General features: G+C 45.8%; 1 protein-coding gene across 1 annotated transcript in view; it reads right to left on the bottom strand.

Annotated features, from left to right (window-relative positions):
- FER1L6 (fer-1-like family member 6) overlaps positions 1–15605 on the bottom strand; it is a 175416-nt gene that overhangs the window by 43363 nt on the left and 116448 nt on the right. Inside the window, exons 24-29 of the mRNA XM_010839005.1 lie at positions 9796–9906; positions 9369–9530; positions 7876–8056; positions 6226–6452; positions 3262–3384; positions 218–257 (exon numbers count right to left, since the gene is read on the bottom strand). Coding sequence (XP_010837307.1) covers positions 218–257; positions 3262–3384; positions 6226–6452; positions 7876–8056; positions 9369–9530; positions 9796–9906 — 844 coding nt within the window. The remainder of the gene's footprint in view (positions 1–217; positions 258–3261; positions 3385–6225; positions 6453–7875; positions 8057–9368; positions 9531–9795; positions 9907–15605) is intronic.

Genomic DNA, 15605 nt, shown 5'->3' on the forward strand with positions numbered 1-15605 from the left:
CTGAGCTCAGGAGACCTGGGCTCCTGGGATCTGGTTCCTGTCCAGCTCAAATCAGCTACACAATCTCTTTAAGGTGCTGTCATCTTCCTAGGATTATTTCCTCACTTGGGAAATGAGGGCGTTGGGTTCCAAGGTTGCTCTCGTGGCTCCTGTTTTATCATTTTCTCACTCAAATGGCTTTATGCTGCATTTACAAGTCCCCAGAACAGCCACTCACCTGTGTTGCCTTTTTGTTCCTTGGAATTGCTCTCCTTTTCCTTTGAGAAAAGAGGGAAACAAGATGATGACACTCTCACATCTCATTTATTAACCCAGGTTGCTAACAGTTCTCATTGAATTACCTCAGCCCTCAGCATTTTAAAAGAATATGCAAACAGTCCTTGCTGCTGCTGCTAAGTCGCTTCAGTCGTGTCCGACTCTGTGCGACCCCAGAGACAGCAGCCCACCAGGCTCCCTCGTCCCTGGGATTCTCCAGGCAAGAGCACTGGAGTGGGTTACCATTTCCTTCTCCAATGCATGAAAGTGAAAAGTGAAAGTGAAGTCTCTCAGTCGTGTCCGACTCTTAGCGACCCCATGGACTGCAGCCTACCAGGCTCCTCTGTCCATGGGATTTTCCAGGCAAGAGTACTAGAGTGGGTTGCCACTGCCTTCTCTGAAACAGTCCTTGGTAGCTCCCAAAGGAAGCCTTGCTGTAAAGGCCGAGGACTAAAGTGTAGGGATATGCCCTGCCTTAGAGAAGAGGTGCCCACACATCCAGGACCAGGGCCACCAAGCTTGTCGACATCCTTGTCCTCTAGGTGCAGTCTCCTCTCAGCCGCTGGAAAAGCAACCCCTCTCCCTGCTGTTCCTCCGCATCCCTGGAGCATCATCCCGATTTGCATCTGTGAGTATCCCCGCTGACTTTTTGGGCTGCTGGGTTTGTGCTGGAATTGTGGAGCTTAACAGAGAAAGAGGAAAGGGCTGCACACTCACCCAAAGTGCTAGTGCCCACTCCAGCAGAGGAGGGAGCTTAGAGACAGGGACTAACACTTGGTTGTTTATTTATTTAACTGTATATCAATATTCATGGATAGTCCTAGATGGAGAAACTATGGTCCATGTGTCTTTTTGAGTTAAGTTGTTCTTAAGGTATATGTCCCATAGTGGAACTTCTATGCAGTTTGCAGTTCTGGACCCTGATCATAAGGTAGTTGTATGCTTAGTTTTTTTAAGGACCCTCCATACCATTGCAACACTATTTACAATAGCCAGGACATGGCTAACTGTCCATCGACAGATGAATGGATAGAGAAGACATGGTACATATATACAACGGGATATTAGTCATAAAAAGGAATGAAATTGAGTCAGTTGAAGTGATGTAGATGAACCTAGAATCTGTCATACAGAGTGAAGTAAGTCAGAAAGAGAAAAAAAAATCATATATTAATGTATATATATGGGCTTCCCTGGTGGCTCAGATGGTAAAGAATCCACCTGCAATGCAGGAGATATGGGTTCCACCACTGGATTAGGAAGATCTCCTGGAGAAGGGAATAACTACCGACTCCAGTGTTCTGGCCTAGAGATTCCCATGGGCTGTATAATCCAAGGGGTTGCAAAGAGTTAAACACGACATAGTCCAAGGGGTTGCAAAGAGTTAAACACGACTATATATATATATATATATATGAGTCTTCCCTGGTGGCTCAGATGGTAAAGTGTCTGCCTGCAATGCGGGAGACCCGGGTTTGATCCCTGGGTTGGGAAGATCTCCTGGAGAAGCAAACAGCAACCCACTCCAGTACTCTTGCCTGGAGAATCCCATGGATGGAGGAGCCTGGTAGGCTACAGTCCATGGGGTCGCAAAGAGTCGGACATGACTGGGGGACTTCACTTCACTTCACTTCACTTAATATATATATATAAGACTTCTCTGCAGGCTCAGCGGTAAAGAGCCTGCCTGCCAATGCCGGACATGCAGCTTTGGTCCCTGGGTCAGGAAGATCCCCTGAAGAAGGAAATGGCAACCCACTCCAGTATTCTTGCCTGGGAAAGCCCGTGGACAGAGGTGTCTGGTGGGCTACAGTCCATAAGGTCGCAAGAGTTGGACATAACTTAGTGACAAAACAACATCAACCCATACAAATGGAATCTAGAAAAATGGTACTGATGAACCTATTTGCAGGGCAGGGATACAGGCTCAGACATAGAAAATGGACTTGTAGACACAGTGCAGGAAGTTGTGGGGGGACAAACTGAGAGAGTAGCATTAACATATGTACACTAGCAGGAAGCTGCTGCGTTACACAGGGAGCTCAGCTGGCTGCTTTGTGATAACCTACACACAAAGGGTGAGGGTAGGAGGGAGGTTCAGGAGGGAGGGAATATATGTATACATATAGCTGATTAAGCAAGTTTGAGCAAGCTCCAGGAGATGGTGAAGGACAGGGAAGCCTGGTGTGCTGCAGTCCATGGGGCTGCAAAGAGCTGGATGTGACTGAGCGACTGAATGACAACAACATAGCTGATTGACATTGTTGTATAGCAGAAACTAATACGAAGTTTAAAGCAATTATACTCTAATTAAAAAAAGTGGGAAAAAAAGAAATACAGTCTTTCCAAATAAAGAACAGAAGAGTTCCTATTCAATAGAATATGATAATAACATCAGAATTTCCTTTCCATTTTAACTCAAGGATGAGAAGTCTTACCAAACTCAGCCATTGAGCTTTTCCATAAATCTCCAGACCCACTCCCCACTGGTTCTCTGACTTTATAACTCAATTCCTTTCTTATTCCAGGAGCATGAGGATCTGCTGATTATTGCCATTTGCTAAGGCCAAGACCCTAGCCTTTACTTTGATAGTTTCCCCTTTGAACTTAGAGTTCAGCTGGAGAACACTTGAACTTGGGTGTCTCCATGTAAACCTGAAGCTCCCTTCACTGATGCCCACCTGTCTAGAGACCCCATTTCTCCTGGCTGGACCTCCCTGAGGTGGGCAGATTCTCTGGATGCCAAGATAGACATCACATCCTGCCAGCATTTACAGCAGAGCCTGTGTCCTAGGGCCAGCTCCAGCCAGACAGTAAGGAGTTTGCAGTTCTGAACCCTGGTCCTTCCAGGCTTGTAGCCTTCAGCAGTTAATGGAACCACACCCAGGTAGAGCCTACCTAGAGTGGAACCATAAAGAGGGACTAATGCAGCATTTTAGAGGGGGTGGTAAAGGGTGTTGTGTGTTTATCAAGGCACGTGACTGTCACAGCCAAGAAAGAACCTACCTTCTGTGCTTTCTTCAGGGAGGCATAATATTTTGACCACCAGTCAATGACGTTTTCAGCCGATTCATCAGCTATGGTCCTCTTTCTCCTTTTAGTAGACCTCCGGGAAGGTTTCCTGGAGTCCTGTCAAGGAATGAGGGATGGATTATTAGTTTGGTGGCAAGAATCTGCGTGCTGGTGGCTGAGCAGTTTACTAAGGAAGAGGATACATGGGTACCCTCAGGAGATGGGTGGAGGCGTTGGCAGGTTTTGTTATTACAGCTCCCCATTCTCCTTAATAAATAAAAGTTTAATAATGTGTCATCCATTCATTTGGCATTTATTGAGTAGTTATGACATATATATCATGGTTGATATGGGAATCTAAGGGTTAGACACAATCCCCACCTTTAAGAAGTTTTGACTTGAGTGGAAGAGACAAGCAATCTATATGATACAACGTGGTATAGTAGAAAGTGAATGAACTTCTAAACACAATATAAACAAAAATAGAAATTTTGTGATTCTCAGTCTCCTCAGCTAGGAACAATGATACCTGCTTGCCAGGGTCCAGCCCCGCTGATCCAGGGAGTTTGAAGAGGGCACAGCGTCGGCGAGGATCAGGATACAATAGCTTCAATTAGATATTAATTAGAGGTATAAAGAGTAATGGAATGAGGATAGCTCAGTAGGAAAATTCAGTGGAGAAAAGGGGCTGAGTAGCTTGGTTTACGCTGGAGACCAATAAAACTTCAAGACAAGAAGTTTGCACCACTTACGGAGGCCGCAGGCGTCCTTCCGTTCTCCCGAAGGAGAGGAAACACAGGCCTCCCCGGTCGGATCTTAGAAGCCCAGGCATAATTAGTAAGCATGGCAGGTTCCGTGCTCCAGAAGGAGACTCAGCCAGAATTTGAGAGAGAGAAAGACATGGGGAGACCAATCTTTCGAGGAACTGATCCCAATTCTTTATTTTCCGTGGTCTACTTTTATACACTGAGATGTTATGCAAAAGTCACGCGGGGTCAGCAGTCCTGACTTTTATCAAAGTCAGGTGCTTCATACAAATGTATACAGAGGTCTTAGGGGTGTTACATCATCTTCTGGCCAGGGGGCCTGCTGACAATTTATGACCCTCTCCTTGTGACAACGGTTGTCAACCAGGACCGCTTATTTCTCCAGGGGTGATTATTCTTAAAACAGACGCCGCCCAAATAAAGTTACATTCCTATAGGGTGAGGGTGTAGTGGGTTTTAGATAAGGAAAGAATTTACTTAGCCTAAGGTCTAATGTGATTAATATCAAAGGTTAATACTTATTTCTTCTTTATGTTAATTAATGTGTGTAAGGGCAGGGGATGTGGAGACTTAGCAACAAACACAGGCTCAACAAATGAAAAACCCTTCACCAATACAATTTCTAATCAGCCCATTATACTTATACTAATAGTTTTCTAACTTTTCTAAGGAACCTGTTTTTAGAAGGTTTAAAGCATCTCATGCCTCTCACGGTTGGGAGGCTGTGAGCAATCACATGTGGCCGGACAAGCCTGTCAGGCAGGCTAGAGGACCTTCAGAGAAGTTTGTAGGTTAAAACACTCTTGTCACGCCCAGGAATTATTATTAACTGGAGCTCTAAGTTAACTCATTCTCCAAAACAGGTGGTGGGGGACAGCTCCCCGTAAAGTCAGAGGTGTAGGTGAGAGCACAAAGTAGCAAAGTAGGCAGGCTCTGGTTATGGGGGTAGACGCTTGAGGATTTCCAGGGGGACTCCTGAGGCTCGATCTCGCCTTTGCGTATGTCGAGCCTCCTTCCTCATGACCTTTGCCACGGGCGGAGTGCCTCACGCTGGCCCCCAACACCTGCTCACTTCACTGTCATGAGGATTAAGTGGCATAATGTAGAAAATCCCCCTTTAGCATCATATCTGATTGGAACTGGTGCAAATAAATGAGACTGACAACACCAAGTGACTGGGAGATGGGGAGGCAGTGTGATGTATATACGGCAGAAAGCAGGCATTTAGGGAGAAGACAGTTAGCTGTGTCCTGACAGATTCCTCATGACCTTGTGTGCATCATTTGTTTGTTCTCATCTCCTGGCTACCTACAATGTGGCAGGCATTCTATCTGGTACAGCGGATCCAAAGATATATATTTTTTTTTAATTTATTTTTCATTGCAAGATAATTGCTTTAAAGAATTTTGTTGTTTTCTGTCAAACCTCAACATGATAGAGATCTTTTTTTAAATCATCTTTGAACTGGTGAAACCCACAGTTTTATGGTAGCAAAAACACTTCAACTGAGATTTGTAACACCAAGCCTCAGTTACATTGCTGGTGGGACAGAGAGAAACCTGTGGGTTGTCAGAGAGTCACACTGAGCCTGGATGAGATGGGAAGAGCCCGAGAAAATATTGATTCATCTATCTCACTCTGCCTCTTATTTCGGCTTTTACCATTTGCTGGGCAGGTCCTCTCTTAGGACTTTCTCAAAACTGCTTTCTTCTTTGAGTCAATTGGTAGGTACACAAGGATTTTGCATTCAAAATTATGACTTAAAAGATTACTCCTGCCCCCGTTTTATGATCTTGTATACTTATCCATCTCCCCTTACAGAATCTCAGCCAAATCTTTTTGGTCCCACAAGATGTTATACAAAGTAGGTTGTAGGTTCAAAATATTTGTGGAATAAGCCTAGATGAGGAAATCATTTTTCCAAGCCAATGAGTAGAGAAGTATTTCTGTTCCATTAAATATGATGTCACATTTGACTAACACTTTAATTCCATATACACTGACATATCTGATTCTACGGCAATGCTGTGAAGTGGGTATCAGTGTCCCCATTTTACAGATGAAGAAACTAGTGCTCAGAAATGTGAAGTTTCTTGCTGTGCTCACACAACTAATGGGAGGATTAGTATCTAGAACCTTGTCAGCAAACTCTAATGTGCCTTGTAAATATGAAGACAGATGACATTCTGACCTTAGCTTTTCCATCTTTTGGTGGCTCCTGGGCTGCGGGTTTGTGTTCTGGCTCCAGCATCGGGGACGAGTCAGGGATGTCAATCAGGTTGGCTGCCTGAACCTGGGCTGAGTCAGGTACCACTGTGGGAGGAGGCTCAATATCCACAAAGACATGATCTTTCGGTTCCTCCTGAACGGAGCTGAGGGTCTCAGAGGGCTCAGTGGCAACTGATGAATCTGAAATATCTGAAATGAAAGGACATTGGATCAGGCAACTGGGCTACAATCAATACAGGGCGATCATTTCGAGGACCCAGTACTGGAGATCAGACAGATCAGAATTCAAATATGACAAGTTCCTAACAACGCTGAGCCTCACTTTCCATATTTATAAAAGGACAGTAAAAATATCCATGTCTTTGGGAAATAAATGAGATCATGATGTAAGGTGTCTGGGGCATAACTGGTCATCAACAAATGATTGTACTTATTGATCCCTCAGAGTAATTTTAAATAACTGTGGTTGTAGGAGTCATGTTTATCAAGATTTAGTGAACAGATCCTCTGTGTTGATTGCCCTCCCTCACTGTGTTTACCAGGGGAAACCTTAGAAACTCCAGAGGTCTGTGAACTCCCAAAGTGTTGGCAGAACTCCGGCCACATGAGTCCATGTGCATAACAGGGAGCCTGAAATAGACTGCTGTATACTTGAATAGGTTGGCACAGACTAGTGTAGACTGATGTAAACCAGTACTGCTCTCTGCAGCACACTCTGGAAGTACTTAATAAAATTACATGTATTCATCTCCTGGGAGCCAGTAATCTCACCACTACACAGGATTCTCCCTCAGTGAACACACACAGGATGTTCATCACAACATTGCAGAAGTGGGGAGCTGGAGGCACCCCAGTGGTCCAGTATGAGGGGATAATGAAACCAATGTAGGGTATATGCACCAGATCGGGGGAATGAGTGAAAGTAACCATAGCAACATGGACAGATCTTAAAACATAGCTTTGAGTGAGGAAAGTGGAAAACCAAGTGAATATTATAGTATCATATATGTTAATCAAATAGATTTAGATTTTACAAGCATCAGCAGTGGGAGGCATGCGGTGGGGAAACTAGGACTAAAGCATGGAGAGGCCGGTGAAAATAATGAGACCGCAGTCTTGCAGAGACAAGTGATGACTGTGCAGCAAGAGCCACATCACCCAATGAACTCGACCCTGCACCTGGATCCCAAGCAGAGAAATTCCAGTAACATCAAGCAAAGAGAATGTCAGGGGGTAGGGGCAGGAGGGGAGGAGGGCATGGCAATGCACTCTAGTCTTCCTGCCTGGAAAACCCCATGGACAGAGGAGCCTGGTGGGCTACAGTCCATGGGGTTGCAAAGAGTTGGACACTACTGAAGCGACTTAGCATTCACACAAGCAGGGGCAGAATGGAGCTCCAGTCACAAAGAACCCTTCTTAGAAGAGTTGACCCTGATGTCAGGCATCAGCTGTCAGAACCTGGCAGCTAAGAAGCAAAGGGGACCGCAGGAGAAAATCCTTCAGAAAGATCCATTTGACCTTGGGGCATTTGTTTTGTGCTGGGGTCCCGAGTGGACACCTGCAGGTACCACAACTTCGTAGCCCACAGCTCCAAGATCTAGAATCTTCCTACCTTTCCCAACTTGGGCTCCGCCCACCTGTGAGGTGAGGCTGAGGGGCTCCCTGGATTTACACAAAAACTGTTTCAAGCAGTTGATGGTGTAAGTGCCCACCAGGGTGCTCCTCCCGAAGGCTCTCCAGTCCACCACGCAGATGCTCAGGGGCGGGTGCAGAAGCTCGTTCTCAGGCAGTTCCTGCAGGGAGAGATGAGGATGGAGTGGGGTATGACCTGAGCTGACCTGTCTTCGAGCAGGACCAAAGCCAACCAGGCACCCATCCTTCCTCTGAGCCTGCCTTGCCCTATCCCTCCGGGTCACGCCTGCAGCTGGCCAGAGGCTGGAGCACTGTCTTCTCAAGTCAGGGAGTCATCATGCAACATATGAGGGATGGCACTGACAATTCAACCCACAAATAAACTGCAAAAATCACACACTCCCCAAGTCGTCTTCAATCTTCTTATTTTGTCATTATCTATCCAAACCCTCATCTCAGAGAAACACAGATCCAGGATATAAAACAGATGAGAGTTGGGCCACTTAAGATGGAACTGAGGGCCAGCACCCCATCCATTTCTTTACCCTGGTGACCTCCCCCACCCCAAGCTCAATAAAGCCTGATGTGGAAGCTTTGCAAACACAGTACACATTCTTTAATTCTAGTCGTGACTCAGACAGTAAAGAATCTGCCTGTAACGCGGGAGACCTGGGTTCGATCCCTGGGTCAGGAAGATCCCCAGGAGAAGGGGACAGCTACCTACTCCAGTATTCTTTCCTGGAGAATTCCATGGACAGAGGAGCCTGGGGGGTTACAGTCCATGGGGTTGCAAAGAGTTATATATGACTGAGAGACTAACACTTTGCTGATAGAAAATCTGTGTCTGTTGGAGCTGACTGGGCTGGACAAAGCAAACTTTGATTTCACAGTTAGTTCCAAATCAGAGCATAAAACAGTACTGAAATAAAGAAAAAGCACAGGTATCAAACATCACTTTAGAAGCATATGTTCAAATGCAAACTGCTGAGATGCTATGTACAAATAATTTTTAAAACATCTGACCATTAGTTTTTTGACAGTATCTTCCAGGCCAGTGGTTCTCAAACATCAGTGTGTATCAGAGTCTCCTACACAGCTTGTTAAACCAGAGGTGTCTGGGCCCCAGCTCACCCCTAACAGACTGATTCAGTAGTCCTGGGGCAGGACCTGAAAATCTGCATTTATAATAAGTTCCTGGGTGATGGTGATGAATTGGGGGCCACACTTCAGGAACCACTGTCAACCTGCTTTGATTTACTAAATGATCTTCACCTGGAAGTTTCAAAAACAAAACAAAAGTCTGTCTCATTCTGACATTCTGGCTCTTCACTGAATTAGACTGCTCTTTCTTGTGAGTAGTGGACACCTGAAACTCTAAAACATCCCCCCAAATTCATGAAGGAGTGAGTTACATCTTAGGGAATGAAGGGAATGAGCATGTAGGGCCTGAGGGTAGGAGGGGGGGATCCGCACCACTTCAAAAGCATCTGCCTGGACGTTGAAGTTTGGGTTGTTCTTGTAGCTCTGGATCACACAGGACTTGACGCCCCGTCCTGCACACTCGATGAGGACCTGGGGACGATCCACCGAGAGGAGCTGCACCTTCTTCATTTCTCGGACACCCCAGAAGAGAACCTGAAGAGAGAACAGGTAGGGCTATCGCTCAAAGGCCCTGGGGAGGAGGCAGCAGGTGTGGCTCAGGGGTGGGAACATCAGGTGCCCCAGCCTGGGAACTACGGTATGTTCTTCCAGGAAGGGATGGTGCGCTCCTCGAGGGCTCCCTCTGAGCAGCTGTGTCTCCCCCAGGACCCCACCAGTCCCCTGACACAACCCAGCTGCGATCGCAATGCACCAGTGCCCTTAGTCCGAAAGAACAGCCCAATCCTTCCTGGCCCCCTACCTCCACGCGGTATTTACTCAGCACTGGCCGGATGCTGGCAGGAACAGGGTAGATCTGGGTGACATCAGGTGGGTCGAAGGGAGGGAGCCCTTGCAGCCCAGACGCAGGGACCTACCACACAGATTGAAGCTGGTTAGAAATCAGAAGAGGCAAGGAAAATGAAGGCTGCCAAAATCTCACCTCATGGGAAAGACTGCCACTGTTTTAACCACAGAAATGTTTCCAGCTTAAAATGTAAATCAAGACGATGCATTTTTATCACAGTTTCTTAATCAACAAACACATTCATTCATGAGGGTAATCCAACATTAGTGAGCGCTTACAATGTGTCAGGAGTTAATAGGTTCATAAGCTTTCAGTGAGCTCACAGTAGAGAGGGGAGGGAAAAAAGACAAGTAGATGGAGCTTCACAACCTCATCAAATGGCATGGCAACTCCAGCTGTGGAATGGCAGAGGGACTCTGATAGGATTCCAACCTCTGAGACTTCACTATTCCCCTAGTATGCGCTACAGGAGATTCAGTCAACCACACAGACACTACATCGTAATCAGTGAAACAGAAAATGAAGTCTTTTGAAGGCAGACCTCTGGGATGAAAGGTGTCATTTCCTGTGCCTTTGGAGTGAATGACGCTGCAGGAAGGCAATCACCGTGCTTTACTGAACTCTCACACAAAGGAATTAGAAAGTCTCCTATGGAAAGGGCCTTCTCCCTGGGTGAACCACCGTGCATTACCTTCAAGACCCAGCTCAGCACGCACATCTTTTACGAAGCTGCTGCTGCCACGGGGACTTCCCAGGTGGCATTAGTGGTAAAGAACCTGCCTGCCAACGCAGGGGACCTAAGAGACGTGGGTTTGATCCCTGGATCAGGGAGATCCCCTGGAGTAGGAAATGGCAACCCACTCCAGTATCCTTGCCTGGAGAATCCGATGGACAGAGGAGCCTGGTGGGCTACAGTCCATGGGGTGACCAAGAATCGGACACAACTGAAGGGACTTAGCACACGGCATACACACTGAGCCATTCTACTCTTCAGTCCTTGGCACAGTGTGTCTTCTCAGCAGGCTCAGTACAGACTTTAGTGGACTGAGCCCAGAAAACCAGGCTGTGCTGTGTGGCCCTGCATGAGTCCTTTTCCTTCTCTGGGCCTCAGATGTTGGACCAGCTGACCCTCGCTTTGGAGCTGGAAGTTTTCCTCATGGGGGAGTTTGTCAGACTTGGCCAAGAGGAAGCCTTTGTTTACTGCATTTCCTTCTCAGACCCTCAAGTGATGCTCCATCTCCAATGGATTCTTGATAAATGTTTATTGGCTGACTGACACATTAGCTCCGTATGCTCGAAAAAGTCTAATTGCTCATCAAAACCTGCAAAGTACAAACATATCATCGTTTCTTTTTTGCAGACATATTCTAGCTGGCAACAGCAGATGCGGTTCAGTTAATTAGAAAGAAGCCCGGAAAAAGAAGACAGCAGGCACTGGGAATGCCAAATAGACTCAAGATAATGAAGCTGCAGAATGAGCCAGACCAGAAAAAGAAGCTTGGAAAAGATGAGGTGAACACTGCCTGGTGATGAGCTATCCAGGCTGCAAAACATCACCTCTCTGAGAAAGCTAATTGCTCCTGTGGTTCCAAAGATAAAGCCACAGAACAGCTGTGATGGTGGCATAGGATGGTGCTGCTACCTGCGCTTTAAAAAGTACCACGTGTCTGCTCATCTTGGGGCTGCTGAGATGTCAGCCTGGGAAATGCCCTAAACAAGCTCATTCCAGAAGCGCCTCAAAGATGCCCTTAAGAGTTTAAGCTGCCCTGCTGGCTCAGATAGTAAAAAAACCGCCTGCAATGCAGGAGACACAGTTTCGATGCCTGGGTCGGGAAGATCCCCTGGAAAAGGGAATGGCAACCCACTCCAGTATTTTTGCCTGGAGAATCCCATGGACATAGGAGCCTGGTGGGCTACAGTCCATGGGGTCACAAAGAGTCAGACATGATTGAGCAGCTAAAACTTTGAAGGATCCCACGGCATGGTGGAGGTTGAGTGATTTTGCTCCCAGCTTTTTCAGAGTGAAATGGGTTGGCTGCAGGCCTATAAAACCACATAGTGTACAGTTACTCAGTAGGGTATGATATGGAATTGTTATGAAGGCAAAGTGTGAAGGATCAGGATAAGTTGGTCCAAAAGCCTGACTGCTTTAATATCCCAGGACATATCTAACCTAACAGGACCTCGAAGGAGTTCCAGCGGCAGGACAGGACAGGGGACCCAGGCACAGACTTTAAGGGGGTGCCACACTTGGAGTCGTGTAGGACCCTAGTCTCAGTTCCTGCCCATCTGAAAAATCACTGATGCTCAGAAGCCTTGTTCCTTTCTCTGTCTCCCCCAGCCCATCATCCACACCTCCATTATCCCTCATTCAGTATAATAGGTGGATACCAGTTTTGCGCTTCATCACTTAGTAGCTGTGGAATTTGAAATAGTCACTGAGTCTCAGTTCTGTTATATGTAAAGATAATGATATCTGATTCATGAATTGCTGTGAAGAATGGATGAGGCAGCATGCAAAGCACTTGGCAACACTTCTTGGCACATAGTAAGTTCCCTAGGAATAAGAGTAAACTGGAAATTGACAGACCTGTGCAATGATTAAGGCTCAACTTTCACTCATCTTAGTCTCCAATGGGACACAGGTGCTCAAGGACTGCTAGTTCCTGAAACTATCCCAGAAGCATATTTAAATCCCCTTTCAGGTCTTGACTTAAATGCCACTTCCTCAGGGAGCCTTCCCTGGATGCCTAAAGTGTTAAGTCTGCCCCCTCCCACAACACCCACACCTGCTTCATATTTCATGTGCTTTCCCTTTCTCTTCAGTATTTACCACACTGCTGCTATGTTACAATTTACATAGTGCTGTCCATTATCTTCCCTTCCCTAGAATACAAGTCCCATGAGGTCAGGGAGTTTGTTTTATCACTGATGAATTCTTAGGAATATTCTGGGACAAAATAAACACGGGATAATATTTACTTAAGTGCATGAATGAATGAATGAGGTCTGAGAATTCAGAATATCTGCTGTAAAGAGGCCACAGTATGTGCAGAGTGACTGTACTGACATGTGAGACTGAAAAAGCAGTCTGAAGATAAATGAATTTGGGGAGAGGTTAAATGCCAAGCTACGGACACCTGACGTTCTCCTAGGGGCTGCATTTTCTTTTCATGAAATACTAAGAGTTGTCATGCAAAAAAAAAAAAAAAAAATTGTACTCAAAAACATTGGGGAAATGTTGAATTTCAAAAAAGAATTTTAAAAGTTTCTTTGTAGTTGACTTCTCAGAGTCTTTACTATGGTAATGGGCATTTCAAGGCTCCAAGAGGGATATATAAAACAATGAATTTCTCAAACTTTCTTTTAACCATAGATCCCCTGGAGGAGGCTATGGCAACCCACTGCAGTATTCTTGCCTGGAGAATCCCATGGATAGAGGAGCCTGGCGGGCTAGGGTCCATACGATCACAAAGAGTCAGACATGACTTAGCAGCAGCAGCAGAGGAACTCATGTTCCAAAAGTACAGTCTTCAGGAAAGTTTCTTGGAGGTGAGACGCAGACAGACACTGATCATTTCTCAAGAGGAGAGTAGTATAGAGAATTGTCTTCTGGGAGGAACTCGGAGAATTGAGTGAACAAGAAAAGAGGAGTAGGTTAGAGTAGGTTAGACCAGAAAAGAGGCAGGTGGAACAATCCTGATGAAACGAGGGTCTGTGGGAACAAGGGACGATCATCTGCTAGAACAATTGGCCTAGCCGTGGATATAGACCCAGAGTGAAGAACTACATTTGAGTCTGAATTCTCAAGGCAGAGAGTGGGAGAATGGGGTGGGAGGCGGGAGTGGGCCAGGACTGGAAGGACAGGGGGCAGCTAGCTGGGTAGAGGAGGAAAATGGAGATAAGGAATTCAGTCTGGAGCATCGAAGAACCCAGGTACCAAACCCTCCTTCTGAGACAGGGCAGCATTTCAGTAATGGAGAAGGAGAGGTCGAAGGTAAACCACTCACAGACAGAAGCTTTGAGCCACAGGTGACAATGAAGGAATTTTCCAGCTCCTGCCTGCTCGACTTGTATGAGATCCACCCGCTGAGACAGTTGTGTTGATGATCAAATTACTTTTTGGACAAGGAATCAGCTGAGAGGAAGTCCTAATGAAACCCTAATGAATTGTGTCGCTTAGGTTGCTTGCCTCTGACAAGGCTGCCTCCATCCACCCTGCTGTTAGGAAGCAGGAGGATCTTGCGTTAGTCCACCCGGCTCATCGCAGAGGGATGGAAGGAGGATCAGAGGTGGGACCATGGTATTGGGAGAAAGCCCAGCCTTCAGAGAGCCTGTTGGGATCCGCTGGTCCAGCCCTCACTGATGGATTAGGGCAGCGGTCCCCAACATTTTTGGCACAAGGGACAATTTTACCATGGGTGGGGGGGTGGTTTGGGGATGATTCAAGTGCATTACTTTCATTGTGCACTTTATTTCTAATCTAATGCCACCGCTGATCAGACAGGAGGTACTAGTCTATGGTCTGGAAGATTGGGGCCCCCTAGATTGGCAAAAGCCACTGGCCATCAATGGAAAGTAACTTGAAAAAGAAAACCAATGAAAAAAAAAAACAATGTTATTAGAATAGGTCATGTGTAGCATTTCTTAAACTTTCTTTTCACTCTGTCTGGAGGGGCTGGTGTTCAAAAAAGTAGACTCAGAGAAATGTTCCTGTAGCTAATATCGATCTTTTTTTTTTTTTGAGGCATTGAAACTGAAGCCTGTGCTTCCTTAAAAAGGAAGGTTGCAAGTTGAAAGAGGGATTATACACAGATGGGCATGAGACTTTCTTCTAAAAGTAGCTAGAAGGATCAAAACAGGCAAAATCCCATTTGCAACAACATGGACAGACCCTGAGAGCACAATGGTAAGTGAGGTAAGTCAAAGACAAAGACAGATACTGTACGACATCACTTATATGTGGAATCTGAGAAGTGAAAAGCCATATAAACAGAGAGTAGATTGGTAGATTGACAGGGGTGGGGAAGTGGGGAAAGTGAGAAAGGGTGGCCTAAGGGCACAAACTTGCAGTTGGAAGATGAGTAATTTCTGGGGATCTAATGCACAGCATGGTGACTACGGTTACAATACTGTGCTGTACACTTGAAAATTGCTATGAGAGTAGATCTTAAAAGTTCTCTCTCTCTCGCTATCTCTTTCACACACACACAAGTTAAATGTGTGAAGTGATGGTTGTGTTCATTAACTTTATTGTGGTAATCATTTTGTAATACATACATATATCAAATTACCATATTGTCTACCTTAAAGCTCAACATTCAGAAAACTAAGATCATGGCATCCGGTCCCATCACTTCATGGCAAATAGATGGGGAAACAGTGGAAGAAGCACAAGCTGGAATCAAGATTGCCGGGAGAAATATCAATAACCTCAGATATGCAGATGACACCACACTTATGGCAGAAAGTGAAGAGGAACTAAAAAGCCTCTTGATGAAAGTGAAAGTGGAGAGTGAAAAAGTTGGCTTAAAGCTCAACATTCAGAAAACGAACATCATGGGATCTGGTCCCATCACTTCATGGGAAATAGATGGGGAAACAGTGGAAACAGTGTCAGACTTTATTTTTCTGGGCTCCAAAATCACTGCAGATGGTGATTGCAGCCATGAAATTAAAAGACGCTTACTCCTTGGAAGGAAAGTTATGACCAACCTAGATAGCATATTCAAAAGCAGAGACATTACTTTGCCAACAAAGGTTTG

The sequence above is a fragment of the Bison bison genome, unplaced genomic scaffold, assembly GCF_000754665.1.
Source record: "Bison bison bison isolate TAMUID 2011002044 unplaced genomic scaffold, Bison_UMD1.0 scf7180017864108, whole genome shotgun sequence".
Classification (NCBI taxonomy): Eukaryota; Metazoa; Chordata; class Mammalia; order Artiodactyla; family Bovidae; genus Bison; species Bison bison.